We start from the raw sequence: 14,071 nt of genomic DNA on the forward strand, positions 1-14,071 counted from the left end.
GAATGCCTGTGATTGCGGGCGCGCGCCGCCACGCCTGACTGGTTTTCGTGTTTTTTTGGTGGAGACGGGGTTTCGCTGTGTTGGCCGGGCTGGTCTCCAGCTCCTGGCCGCGAGTGATCCGCCAGCCTCGGCCTCCCGAGGTGCCAGGATTGCAGACAGAGGCTGGTTCACTCACTGCTCAATGGTGCCCAGGCTGGAGTGCAGTGGCGTGATCTCGGCTCGCTGCAACCTCCACCTCCCAGCCGCCGGCCTTGGCCTCCCAAGGTGCCAAGAATGCAGCCTCTGCCTGGCCGCCACCCCGTCTGGGAAGCGAGGAGCGTCTCTGCCTGGCCGCCCATCATCTGGGATGTGAGGAGCCCCTCTGCCTGGCTGCCCAGTCTGGAAAGTGAGGACCGTCTCTGCCCCGCCGCCATCCCATCTAGGAAGTGAGGAGCGCCTCTTCCCCGCCGCCATCCCATCTAGGAAGTGAGGAGCACCTCTTCCCCGCCGCCATCCCATCTAGGAAGTGAGGAGCATCTCTGCCCGGCCGCCCATTGTCTGAGATGTGGGGAGCGCCTCTGCCCCGCCGCCCCGTCTGGGATGTGAGGAGCGCCTCTGCCCGGCCACGACCCCGTCTGGAAGGTGAGGAGCGTCTCTGCCTGGCAGCCCCGTCTGAGAAGTGAGGAGACCCTCCGCCTGGCAACCACCCCGTCTGAGAAGTGAGGAGCCCCTCCGCCTGGCAGCCGCCCCGTCTGAGAAGTGAGGAGCCCCTCCGCCTGGCAGCCGCCCCGTCTGGGAAGTGAGGAGCATCGCCGCCCAGCAGCCACCCCATCCGGGAGGGAGGTGGGGGGGTCAGTCCCCCGCCCGGCCAGCCGCCCCATCCGGGAGGGAGGTGGGGGGGTCAGCCCCCCTCCCGGCCAGCCGCCCCGTCCAGGAGGTGAGGGGCGCCTCTGCCTGGCCGCCCCTACTGGGAAGTGAGGAGCCCCTCTGCCCGGCCACCACCCCTTCTCGGAGGTGTACCCAACAGCTCATTGAGAACGGGCCATGATGACAATGGCGGTTTTGTGGAATAGAAAGGGGGGAAAGGTGGGGAAAAGATTGAGAAATCGGATGGTTGCCGTGTCTGTGTAGAAAGAAGTAGACATGGGAGACTTTTCATTTTGTTCTGTACTAAGAAAAGTTCTTCTGCCTTGGGATCCTGTTGATCTGTGACCTTACCCCCAACCCTGTGCTCTCTGAAACATGTGCTGTGTCCACTCAGGGTTAAATGGATTTAGAGCGGTGCAAGATGTGCTTTGTTAAACAGATGCTTGAAGGCAGCATGCTCGTTAAGAGTCATCACCACTCCCTAATCTCAAGTACCCAGGGACACAAACACTGCGGAAGGTGCAGGGTCCTCTGCCTAGGAAAACCAGAGACCTTTGTTCACTTGTTTATCTGCTGACCTTCCCTCCACTATTGTCCTATGACCCTGCCAAATCCCCCTCTGCGAGAAACACCCAAGAATGATCAATAAAAAAAAAAAAAAAAAGAAATATCTTTACCAGTGTGCCAGCAGGCAAAGGAGCAGAATCATCTGTAGGATACATTCTGGAAACTGGGCACTTGAGAATGTCTACACCATTTGGAACCATTTTACAGTAATCCTGGATACACTGCAGCCACCACCACACAGCATCCCGACAATTGTATCTGGCATAAATTCCTTCACCCAGTAGATTAGGAATGAGACCATGCCTCAGGGTACCCGCAAATGCTAAAATAATATTCCTAAAACAACAGAATTAAGTGGATCAGAAATGAAAACAAACACTTAAAAATTGAAGACAAAAACCAGTCACTTTTGGTGACTATATTTTGAATGCGTTTTCTCTCTTGCCCTATTTCTTTATATTTTCATGTAGAAAGTAGTCATAGTATGATAGAGTAAGTACTGAATTAAAGTCAGGAACCTTGATTCTAGACTAGAATTTTATGCTAACAATCTGTGTGACTCCCTCTCTGATACAGTTTTTTCATTTGAGATTGGACTGGGTGATTTTTAAGGTCCCTCATAGCTCCAGATTCTACTTTTGAAGTCTATGGTATTTCAAAATCGAAGTAACTATTAAACATGAACTTAATTATTTTAAATAGCAGAAACCAAGAGTAAAACAAACATATAAGAAAACAAACTGGCTGGGCATAGTGGCTCACACCTGTAATCTCAGCATTTTGGGAGGCCGAGGCGGGTGGAACACCTGGTCAGGAGTTTGAGACTAGCCTGGTCAACATGGTGAAACCCTGTCTCTACTATAAATACAAAAATAAGCCGGGAATGGTGGTGCGTGCCTGTAGTCCCAGCTACTCAGAAGGCTTAGGCAAGAGAATTGCCTGAACCCGGGAGGCAGAGGTTGCAGTGAGCTGAGATTGTGCCAGTGTACTCCAGTCTGGGCAACAGAGCAAGACTCTATCAAAAAAAAAGAAGAAAGAAAAGAAAGAAGGCCGGGCGTGGTGGCTCAGGCCTGTAATCCTAGCACTTTGGGAGGCTGAGGCGGGTGGATCACAAGGTCAGGAGATTGAGACCATCCTGACTAACACGGTGAAACCCTGTCTCTACTAAAAACACAAAAAATTAGCCGGGCGTAGTGGCGGGCGCCTGTAATCCCAGCTACTCGGGAGGCTGAGGCAGGAGAATGGCGTGAACAAGGGAGGCGGAGCTTGCAGTGAGCGAAGATTGTGCCACGGCACTCCAGCCTGGATGGCAGAGCGAGACTCAGTCTCAAAAAAAAGAAAGAAAAGAAAGAAAGGAAAGAAAGAAAGGAAGGAAGGAAGGAAGGAGAGAGGGAGAGAGGGAGGGAGGGAGGGAAGGAGGGAAGGAGCGAGAGAGAGAAAGAGAGAGAGAGAAAGAAAACAAACTGGTAGAAACTGACCTTGAAAAACATAATTCAACCAGTTTAAAAACTGGTAGAAGACAGTTAATTTTTTAAAGCGTTATTTTACTATTATATACCAAATGAAAATTTTGTTTGTAAGACAGCAAGGCACTCTAGAAACAGCATGAAATTAAGAAATAAGAAGGCTGAAGTCTAAATCCTAGCTTTGCCATCTGTGTGGCCTTGGAAATGTTATTTAAAATGTCTAGGCCTTACTGCTTTTTGGCTAAACCACTCAGAAATTTTTATTAATTCTATGTCTAAGTTTAATGCACATCTTTTCAACAGTAATGCAATGGGAAACTTTTTATTTATAAAGTATAAAAATATTAGTATAGACAGTGACACTTTCAATTAAGAAAAGGTCAGAATACTAGCTCTCTCTCTATACATATATATTTGTTTTTTTAAGAGACCCTGTTGCCCAGGGTCTTGAACTTGTGGACTCAAGCAATCTGCCCGCCTCAGCCTCCCAAAGTGCTGATTACAGTTGTGAGCCACCACGCCTGGCCATAGTGCTAGCAATCTTAACCATCTGGAACAATCTTGTACATTTTAATAAAACGACCTCTGATTCATGATTACCTCTATAGAGGGAGGAAGTAGAACCATCTGTGGTAGAGGTATATGTCCACTAAAACGAATTTCCTACAATTCACAACCAATCTTACAGTTGGTTGTGGCCAGAACTGATGCATGTTAAGTGTATGGAGAATAGGTGTGTTCCCCCAGCTCTCTTTCCCTCTCTGCTTGCCTCCTGGAGAGGCCCCAGAAGCCATGGAAACTGACAGATCCTCAAGCTGGAAGAAACCTGCTTCCCTGAATCAGTATGTAGAAGGCTGCTTACTGAGCATTCATCTACGACTACAAGCAAGAAATAAATTTTATTTGTGAAAAGCCATTAAGATTTTAAGTGTTTATAATTTATGGCACCTAGCACTACCCTAACAAATACCCTCTGGGATAATATATTATTCTCTGGGAATCACCTCTAGATCGGGGTAGGCAAACCTTTTCTATAAAGGGCCACATACTAAGTATTTTAGGCTTTGTGGGACATATATGAATTCTGTTGCACATGCTTTCTTCTTTTAAATGACCCTTTAAAAAGAAAAAGGTAAAAGCTATTCTGGTAGGGCGCGGTGGCTCATGCCTGTAATCCCAGCACTTTGGGAGGATGAGGCAGGCAGATCACAAGGTCAGGAGATCGAGACCATCCTGGCTAACATGGTGAAACCCGGTCTCTACTAAAAATACAAAAAATTAGCCGGGGGTGGTGGCAGGCACCTGTAGTCCCAGCTACTCGAGAGGCTGAGGCAGAAGAATGGCGTGAACCCGGGAGGCGGAGCTTGCAGTGAGCCGAGATCGCGCCACTGCACTCCAGCCTGAGTGACAGAGCAAGACTCCGTCTCAAAAAAAAAAAAAAAGGTAAAAGCTATTCTTTGCTCATAGGTCATACAAAACACGTGACAGGCCACAGTTTGCTAACCAATAATCTAGACAGTTCTATGTAAAATTAAGCAGCACAAATTTGTGATATTGCATAGAGGTGATAATTGGGAGCCTAAACATTAATAACGATAAAAACTAACATTTATGAACTGTTTAGCATGTGGCAGATATTACTCTAGGCACCTTAACTGTATGTGTTCATTTGATCCTCCCAAGTATCCAGTAAGGTAATTTGTCAGTTGGTAGTTTGGAACCAGGATTAGAAGCTGGCAGTCTGGTGTAAAGCCGAAGTTCTTAACCACTATACTATGCTGAATGCTGATGTTCCATTTCCTTCTTCTAAATCAGTAATTCAGGAGCATTTAGGGAAGAAGCAAACAGCTTCCTAAATTTCTATAGCTCCATAATGATAATACAAAAAGGTCTTACTATATATCGGATTAGCAAAAATGCAATTCATTTCAGATGCCCACCTAAAAACTTCAGTTTTAAAAGTATCAAAAATAAAATTTTGGCATGTAAAGATGCAAACTTCAGTTATTTTCCTGATGGCATCAAAACAAGGTATCGTATAAATGCCATTTTGCTAAAAGTTTTATCTTTTAGAGCAGTGCTTTCAAACTTCAGCCTTAGACTGTTGATAATCATCCAGAGACCTTGTGAAAACACAGATTTCTGCCCACCAACCCTACTCTCTCTATGTCCAGGTTTGGATTTGGGAGGTTTGGCATAGGGTCCAAGAATCTGCATTTCTAACAAGCTCTCAGGTGAGGGTGACACTACTGATGTGTGGAATGCATTTTGAGTGGCACTGCTGTAGTGCTTTCCTTTCGACCTCCAATAAGTTCATTCATATTATTGTGACATTAAAAAAATACCATTTTACGGCCAGGCACGGTGGCTCGCGCCTGTAATCCCAGCACTTCGGGAGGCCGAGGCAGGCAAATCACGAGGTCGGGAGTTCAAGACCAGCCTGACCAACACGGTGAAACCCCGTCTCTACTAGAAATACAAAAATTAGCTGGGCGTGGTGGTGGGCGCCTGTAATCTCAGCTACTCAGGAGGCTGAGGCAGCAGAATGGCTTCAATCCGGGAGGCGGAGTCGGAGGTTGCAGTGAGCCGAGACTGTGCCACTGCACTCCAGCCCGGACGACAGTGCAAGACTCTGTCTCAAAAACAAAAAACAAAAAACAAAAACAAAAAAAAAACATTTTAAGTCTAGAAAACATAAAACTGGAGGTTACAAGGCTTGACAACAAATAGAGGAAAACATCAAGACTTCTACAAGACTCAGACAAAGAACTAGCAATGCCTTCACTATGGAAGGCATAAAAAGGTTATAACATTTTTAGTTTTGTTGAAATAAATTAGCTAATGCTAAAGATAACCTGACTTGTAATATGAAGGACTAGAACTTAGTGACTTCAAAGATTTTCACCCCTTTGAAATTTTATGATCCTATTAAGTGAACATACAAAAATAAAATAAAAACTACCTAAAGAAAATACAGCTCCCAAATGTTAAGAAAAGATGGACAAGAAGGAAAGTTTGAAGAGCATGTAAAAGACATTCAGACATAAACTCGCAGTACAACACTTTAGAGGCTCTCCTACCTGGCTTCTACATAGCGTCCAGTAATCAGCAGTATACCTCTAAGTGCAATAAAAGTATCCCTTCCCCAGCAGCGGAAAATACCAGAAGAAAAATGAGGTAAGCCTAACAAAAAAACACAACAAAGTAATATGTTAATCATAATAATACACACAAACCTATGAACTCCATTACTATAGAACAGTTACTCTAAACCTGGGGTACAAGGCAGGCACCTGCAAATCCTCTAAAACCCTCTAAAATTATTTGCAAAATGTATGTCTATACTTATGTTAACGTCTGTCAAATGAGATTCCATCGTCTTGTCAGATTCCTAAAGGAACCTATGACCTAAAGAAGATTAAGAACCAGAGCTATAGAGAGATACTTATCTAAATTGAGGTGTGAATACACAGATAAACTTTTCTTCTTTCTGAGAGAGGGTCTGGCTCTGTTGTCCAGGCTGGAGTGCAGTGGCACAGTCTTGGGTCACTGTAACCTCCACCTCCCAGGCTCAAGCCATCCTCCCACCTCAGCCTCCCAAGTAGCTGAGACTACAGGTAGACACCACCATGCCTGGCTAGTTTTTGTGTTTTTTGTAGAGAATGAGGTTTTCCCAGGTTGGCTAGGCTGGTCTTGAACTCCTGAGCTCAAGTGATCTGCCCAACTTGCTTTCCCAAAGTGCTAGGATTACAGGCAGGAGCCACTGTACCTGGCCAAACTTTCTTTTATAAATTAAATCTAAAGAGTAAAATCAAATATTTAACACATAAACACTAAATATTAATTATACATTTAAAAAGACTCTACCTTGAACTTAAGGACAATAAATAAATCTAAACATGAAATTATTACCTTAATGATACCTAATTAAGTATACGGAGTCAACATTTGAGCACTTGAGTCAACATTATCAAATTTCCCACTAATTTAAAACAACTTAAAAGTGTTATATTCTGTACACAATATGTACAATTTTACTTGTCACTTCAAGTTATCTGGCACATTAAATCCTTCATTCTAGGTAATTGGAGGTTTTATATACAAGATAAAATAGTATGATTAATGGTGCAATCTAAAATTTTACTTAAAGATTGAGTTTGGTTTCTTATAAAACAGTAAGGTTAGGAATTCGAGACCATCCTGGCCAACATGGTGAAACCCCATCTCTACTAAAAATACAAAAAATTAGCCAGGCGTGGTAGTGGGTGCCTGTAATCCCAGCTGCTTGGGTGGCTGAGGCAGGAGAATTGCTTGAACCCAGGAAGCGGAGGTTGCAGTGAGCCGAGATCACGCTATTGTGCTCCAGCCTGGGCAAAAAGAGCGAAACTCTGTCTCAAAACAAAAAAAAATTATGCCAAAGCATAAATATAACACATATTTTGGTTAGGGGAAACTGAGGACAAATAAAATATACACAGCATTCACTTATAACTATCTTAAAAGCACTTAACGCTATCTGAAAATTATCTTGTTTGCTATCTGTTGAATGCATATATCTTCCCAGTAGGAAATAAGACCTATGAGTAGAAACCTCATCTACCTTGTTCACCAACAAGTATGTATTCATTGAAAATTGTAACTGTATATAATATATCCCTATAAATATTTGATGACTGAAATAAAAAACAAATATTAAAATGTAAATCGAAAAGTGAAAGAATTTGACTAAGATAAAAGAAAGTTTTGGCAATTCCTGAATGTACTTCACAATTTAAGTTTCTGTTTATTGGGAATTAGATGTTAGTTTCTTCCATTAAGAAAGATAGGCCGGGCGCGGTGGCTCACGCCTGTAATCCCAGCACTTTGGGAGGCCGAGGCGGGCGGATCACGAGGTCAGGAGATCGAGACCATCCTGGCTAACACGGTGAAACCCCGTCTCTACTAAAAATACAAAAAAAAAAAAAAATTAGCCGGGCGTGGTAGTGGGCGCCTGTAGTCCCAGCAGTATACTCGGGAGGCTGAGGCAGGAGGATGGCGTGAACCCGGGAGGTGGAACTTGCAGTGAGCCGAGATCGCGCCACTGCACTCCAGCCTGGGCGACAAAGCAAGACTCCGTCTCAAAAAAAAAAAAAGATAAGAATTAGACCTTTTTCCTACCTATGTTGTCTCCAAAATGATGGTACAAAATTTCCCCAAATACACTGTGTATTATTTATTTATGATTAATATGGTTTATATATGGTTGATATATACATGATATTAATTTTGATGATAGTGATGACAGCAGCTAACATATATATAGCACTCTGTGCCATACACACTTCCTGGTACTCTGACCCATTTAATTCCTTGTATGAAACATGAATACAGGTAGATCCAAAGGTGAGTCTGAATCGGTATATCCAAAAATATATGCGGTCTGTCTTTGTGAAAAAGTCAAAACTATAAAATCTCTAGCACTATGTATGGAAATGTTTGTATTAACTTTTTGACCTCTAAGAGTACACAACTAATAGATTCCATATCTTCTAAGTGATTTCTAATTTGCCAATTATTAGAACAGGCTACAAATTTTTTTTTTTTTTTTTTGAGACAGGGTCTCCTCTGTCACCCAGGCTGCAGTGCAGTGGTGTGATCATAGCTCACTGCAGCCTCAAACTCCTTGGCTCAAGGGATCCTCCTGCCCCAGCCTCCTGAGTAGCTAGGATTACAGGTACATACCACCATGCCTGGCTAATTTTTAATTTTTTTTTTTTTTGGTAAAGATGGGGTCTTGCTATGTTGTTCAGGCTGGTCTTGAACTCCCTGCCCCAAATGATCCTCCTGCCTCAGCCTTCCAAAGTGTTGGGATTACAGGTATGAACCACTGTTTTTAACTGCTGTTGTTGCAATACTATAACCAAAGGAAGACATCCCCAATCAGTTTAAAATGAACCCCAAAAAACCTATCTGCAAATCTGAATACAGTCCTATTTTTTACAAGTATGGAATAGGCAAAACACTCCCTTGGGATGCTAGGAGCAAATATCACACTTATATTTGTATTTGTTTATCAACTTAATTTTTTAGTTTGTATTTGTTTTATATCGTACCTGAGAAGTATGTCAGATGGAACAGTTTGTATCAGTATATCGTTTAAAGTGTATATTTTGAAGATGTTTAACAGCAGCAGTACATAATCAAAAAAGTTGAAATTACTATTTTTTGTAATAGGTTCTAAAAAGTAGGCTTTAAAACCAAGTTATTTACATCAATGTTTCCTTTGCCCCTATGGCTAAGGTCAGTTTCATGAGCAACTGCATGGATTCATGAGGGAACAACGGGTACCAGGAGATCAAACAGTCAAGTGAAAATCTAAAAACACAATTATAGAACTTAAACAACGTTTTATGAATGTTTCATGAACATTTTTAATGGAAAGGTAATTTTCATTTTAGTTGTTGGGTATCACTAAGTCTTTTTATCTGGTCTAAGTAGCTGCAGATTTAAGGGTAAAAGAGGGAATTACACAGATAATACTATTTCTTTCTTCCTGTAACTTGATATTTTTCAGTTTAGTTTGGAAAGTTCTAAACTTCAGTCGCCTCAAATACTAAGTACTTTCTAGAAATATGCTTGAAATGTATTAAAAAGAAAACAAAAGCCTGTCCTTTAGCCTATTTTGCTTACTTGAATTTGTTACTTGATTCAGGTTTTAAATCTAGTTGGAATAAAGGATATTTATTCAAATGTTGAAAGCATTTGATTCCAATTAGACACATGATAAAAATTATTTAACATCTGTTTTGTTTTACAATTTATAGGGACCTTTACATGATCTCTTGATAATTACAAGATTGGGTTTATTTTTTAAAATTGGGGGAAAATATAGAAAAGAGGATAGTAAAATAAATTTGATTTAAAAAAACACAGAATGTCAAGAGTTGGAAAAAATAGAAACATGAAGAAAAGAATCAGCTAGCCATAAAAAACACACATAAATGCCTGGTGCACAGTTATAATTAAACAGTAAGCATGGTTATTATTTTTATGAGTGAATATCTATGAAATGTACTAAGTGGTAAAATAAAATCTTGAGTAACATTACAAGCTTTTAAAAAATAATCATTTTCCTATAACTTTTCTTCTGCGAATACTATTGATTTACATATTTTAACCTTGTACATAATTCCTTACCTGCAGCTAGAGAAACACAACATTGCTCCTTTTCTTTTGTGATCTCATTTAACCTATAAGGTACATCCATTAGGGCAGGTGAAAGAATTGGCAGGGAAGGGAATTTTCCTACTCCACACAGTTGAACTGAACCCAATGAAAGGTGTTTCACAAAGGTTGAACCATTCTGAACAAAGCTGTAACAAAAGTGATTGAATTTATTACTTGTAGAAATACAACAATTTTTAGCAGTTTTATTTTACTTGGTTTCTTTCCTTCAAATGATTTTTCTATACAAATCTATAACAATAGTAATATTACTTAACATTTTTAAAAATTTGGTTAGATTTCAAAACTGCTTTCATTTCACCCATTATTTTAGCTGGCTTACAGTCCACAGATGGTTGTAAAACAAATGGTAGAAATCAAAGTTTGTTCTTGTGAAATTATGTCCTAATCAATTTGGTGGCTCTCATGAGTACACTTAAATTTGTGGTTTCATTTTAGGGAAATTCATCATTAAAGGCAAATTTCATTCATAGTAATAGTGGAATTTTTTCTCTTAATTGATGAAAAATTAGAAAAATTATACATGTAGATTTCAGAAACTTTATCAATTAACTCAATAAGTCAGTGAATACATAGAAACAATATAAAACAATATTCTTATCAATATGTTTTATTAGCTTTTAGAACAGATTTTATAATATTCAAGTTTGTTTTTGTATGCTACACAGACTAAAGGATGCTAATAAATTTACTATCCACCTACAAGCCTTTTCAGCTCTATGACAATTCTTCATGGTTTGGTTTTTTAAGAACATGTATGAAGTGACTCTGTATATACTTTCTACACAGATATGCCCATTTATTCAAGCTTTGTTGGATATACCTTGACATCTGCTTCCATGCTGTATCCAGAAGAGTGGTATATGCACCAATTAATATAGCATCAAAGTAACATGGGATAAGGTAACGTGGGATCTGCTTCAGGTAGAAGAACATAGCCTGCAACCATTTACCAACCTGTAATAAAAATAAATTTGAAAGTTAATTTGGTATGTGTACAGACTAGGTGTGTTTTTAGAGGTAAATCTAAATGTGCAACTTTATCTAGTAATCTATAAACCCGATTTCCATTTATTACAACTGAAAGATGATGAAGGAAGGAGGAAAATGCTTCAGGTTAGAAAACAATGTAAATATTATATATAACATGGTAATATTTATTATTATGTCCTTGATTTTTTGGGACGATAATATAGCTCTACTTACTTCAGCAATAGTTCCTGATCGTGAAATAAGCCGGTTACTGACATAGTCAATCATCCAATCTCCAGATCTCAAATTATTACAAAAAGGATGCCCCAAGTCATTCTTTGGTCTTATTTCTGCCAATACAGACATTAAACCTGAAAATTCAGAGACATGTCATGCTGTATTATTGGTAGCATCAATCTGTTCCTGTATCTTCTAGTCCCTATTCTGCTAGTCTCTATTCTAGTGATTTGGGGTGAATACGTATTGGAGGCACACACAAGGGCTGCCCAGTCCACAACACTGCTTAATATAGTTGGAGATAAGTATGACAATACTGGCTTGAGCCAAGTTACAAAGGCATACTGAAGGGGACTACTGTCACAAGAGATATAAAGAGCTTTTCAGGATTCATAACTTCTGGGACTGGTCTTATTCTTTTGGATTTTAATGTTATAATATTCAAGGGTAACTGGCATGGCTCCCCTGCCCAAAAGCATCTCAAGAAAGAAAAGTAATAAGCCTGTATTTTTTCATGTTGAAAAGTAGTGGGTTCATCAATATTCAGGCTAGATTTAAGGAAATCATAGAACTGGTTTCAGAAAGAGCAAGAACACCTATGGAGATAATAAGAATAACGCATGCTTTGGAAGGAATTGTTAAAATTTAACAGGAGGTACTTAGAACTAAGTGAAGTATCAAAATGAGGTATATATATATATTTTTTTTTCTTAATCCTTCTAGTCTTCAATTAGAAGCATTAGAATTTCCCAGATTTTATTATTTCAATGATGCTACCTTAAAAATTATATTGGCATCACCGACTTCATTTAGACTAAATTTATTTATCTATTTAGAATTGCATGAATTTTACTAGGTATGTAGCATGTTTTGAGAAACTAAAAACTATATAAATTTAAGATAAAGTTCTTTCCCTCAAGGGGCTCACAATCTTCTCTGGGGAAGAAAGCTTAAAACATAAAGATGTTGGGAAACAAGACTATAAAATAATATTCTACATATGCCCTAGCATTTTCATGGACAGCAGATAATGCTCGGTAAATGTTGGTCTCAGTGTTGAATAATGGAAGGACATGAGGAAAACAGTGTTTTAGAAACAGATCTGATGATGACCATCGGAATGGAATGATTTGTAGATGAGGTAACAAGATTTGGAAAATTGGTTAGTTGGTTTTGTATATAGGACTTAGTCCTAGAATAGAGTGAAAACTGTGGTAATAAAAAGGATATGGTGTACCCAACAGAACATGGAAAAGAATCCACAAATCATAATGACTGATTGGATACTGAGGATGAAAGGAGCAGATCCAAAATGGATTCCTGGATTCCAACATGACTAGATATACCGTATTATAAGGAGGGAAATACATTTTGTTTAAGGGAAAGACAGGTCAACAAAGTAGTTAAATCTGATTTAATCTGAGGCTCCTATTAGCAGCCTGCTGGAAATATGTGGGCTGCTGAAAATATTAAACAATCAGAGGGAAAAGGGATTGGTATAAAGCAGCAAAAAATAAACAGGTAAAGGCAATTCTATTTAGAAAAGATAACAAGAATCATTTCATTAGAAAGATAAGGAGAATTAGCAAAGAACCAAACTTAACTATAAGAAAGACAAAGGCTAGAAAAAGAGCACACACAAGTTTGGTCTTTATAGTGAACTAGAAGTAGTTTAACAACTCAGAGTGAAAATGAAGTAGATAATTACTCAAATCTGATAACATACATACATATTTTAAAAATTAATTAAATAAATAAATTTATTTATTTTTTGAGACACAGTCTCACTCTGTCACCCAGGCTAGAGGGCAGTGGCATGATCATAGTTCACTGCAGCCTCAAACCTCTCTTGAGCTCAAGTGATCCTCCTGCTCTGGCCTCCCAAAGCATGAGATTACAGGCGGAAGCCACCATGTCTGGCTCACATACACTTCTTTCTTACTCATAGCACAAAACATTTTGTATTAAAAATGAGAATATTTTAGAAAAAAAGATCATAAGTCCAAAAAGTCTCAAAAAAGTTTATTGAGAACTGCTTAAGTGCTTGGTTTTGCAGAAAGTATAAAAGCTAAAAGACAAGAAGCATAAAAAAGATAAAACTTAATTCTTCTTTCTGAAAGTGTGCAGCCTACTTAGTGTGGTTTTAAGGCTAACAATTTCCAATTACTTAGTATGAATTAGGTGTCGTCTAATGAGCTGTTCACATGTATTAATTCATTAATCCTAACCATAATCCCTGTGGTAGGTACCATTTTGCAGGTGGGAAAAGTAAGCCACAGAGCATTTACTTCAGGTTATAAAACTAGTCAATGTAACCCAGGAAATCTGGTTTTAAAGCCTGTTTCTTAATCACAATGATAAAGATTCACAAAAATCATTATACTAACTATCAAAATAAGGCAATATATTTCAAGGGCCAAGTAAGAGGTATAGAAAATAAACGCAATGGTGTCTGGAGGACAAAGAAATTACTGTAAAAAGCAACAGTTAAAGAAGGTTTTATGAAAGATGCAAGAATTAAATTAGTCCTTAAAGATAGGTTAGATGGAGAAAGAAATAAGGAGTTGAACAAAAGGCATAAGTGAAAACTATATGAACCAGGAATACAGGTGTGATAAAGCAAATTTCTTAAACATCTAAGGAAATATTACCAACTAGATGAATAAAACTGATAAATATTTAATTCCTTTAACTCATCTTACAACTACTGTATGTTTTACTGTAAGTTCTCTTTACAGGATAAAACAAATATGCAATAA

The 14,071-nt window shown here is 39.4% G+C and overlaps 1 protein-coding gene across 4 annotated transcripts in view; it reads right to left on the reverse strand.

Annotated features, from left to right (window-relative positions):
* The window catches only part of AGL (amylo-alpha-1,6-glucosidase and 4-alpha-glucanotransferase), a 75,934-nt gene that overhangs the window by 23,375 nt on the left and 38,488 nt on the right, over positions 1–14,071 (reverse strand). For all 4 annotated transcript variants that reach the window (XM_019034662.4, XM_063696611.1, XM_055352872.2 and 1 more), the window contains exons 22-26: positions 11,310–11,446; positions 10,927–11,060; positions 10,056–10,231; positions 5,960–6,062; positions 1,524–1,749 (exon numbers count right to left, since the gene is read on the reverse strand). In XM_019034662.4, the coding sequence (XP_018890207.1) occupies positions 1,524–1,749; positions 5,960–6,062; positions 10,056–10,231; positions 10,927–11,060; positions 11,310–11,446 (776 nt within the window). The remainder of the gene's footprint in view (positions 1–1,523; positions 1,750–5,959; positions 6,063–10,055; positions 10,232–10,926; positions 11,061–11,309; positions 11,447–14,071) is intronic.

Source organism: Gorilla gorilla, chromosome 1 (genome assembly GCF_029281585.2).
Source record: "Gorilla gorilla gorilla isolate KB3781 chromosome 1, NHGRI_mGorGor1-v2.1_pri, whole genome shotgun sequence".
NCBI lineage: Eukaryota > Metazoa > Chordata > Mammalia > Primates > Hominidae > Gorilla > Gorilla gorilla.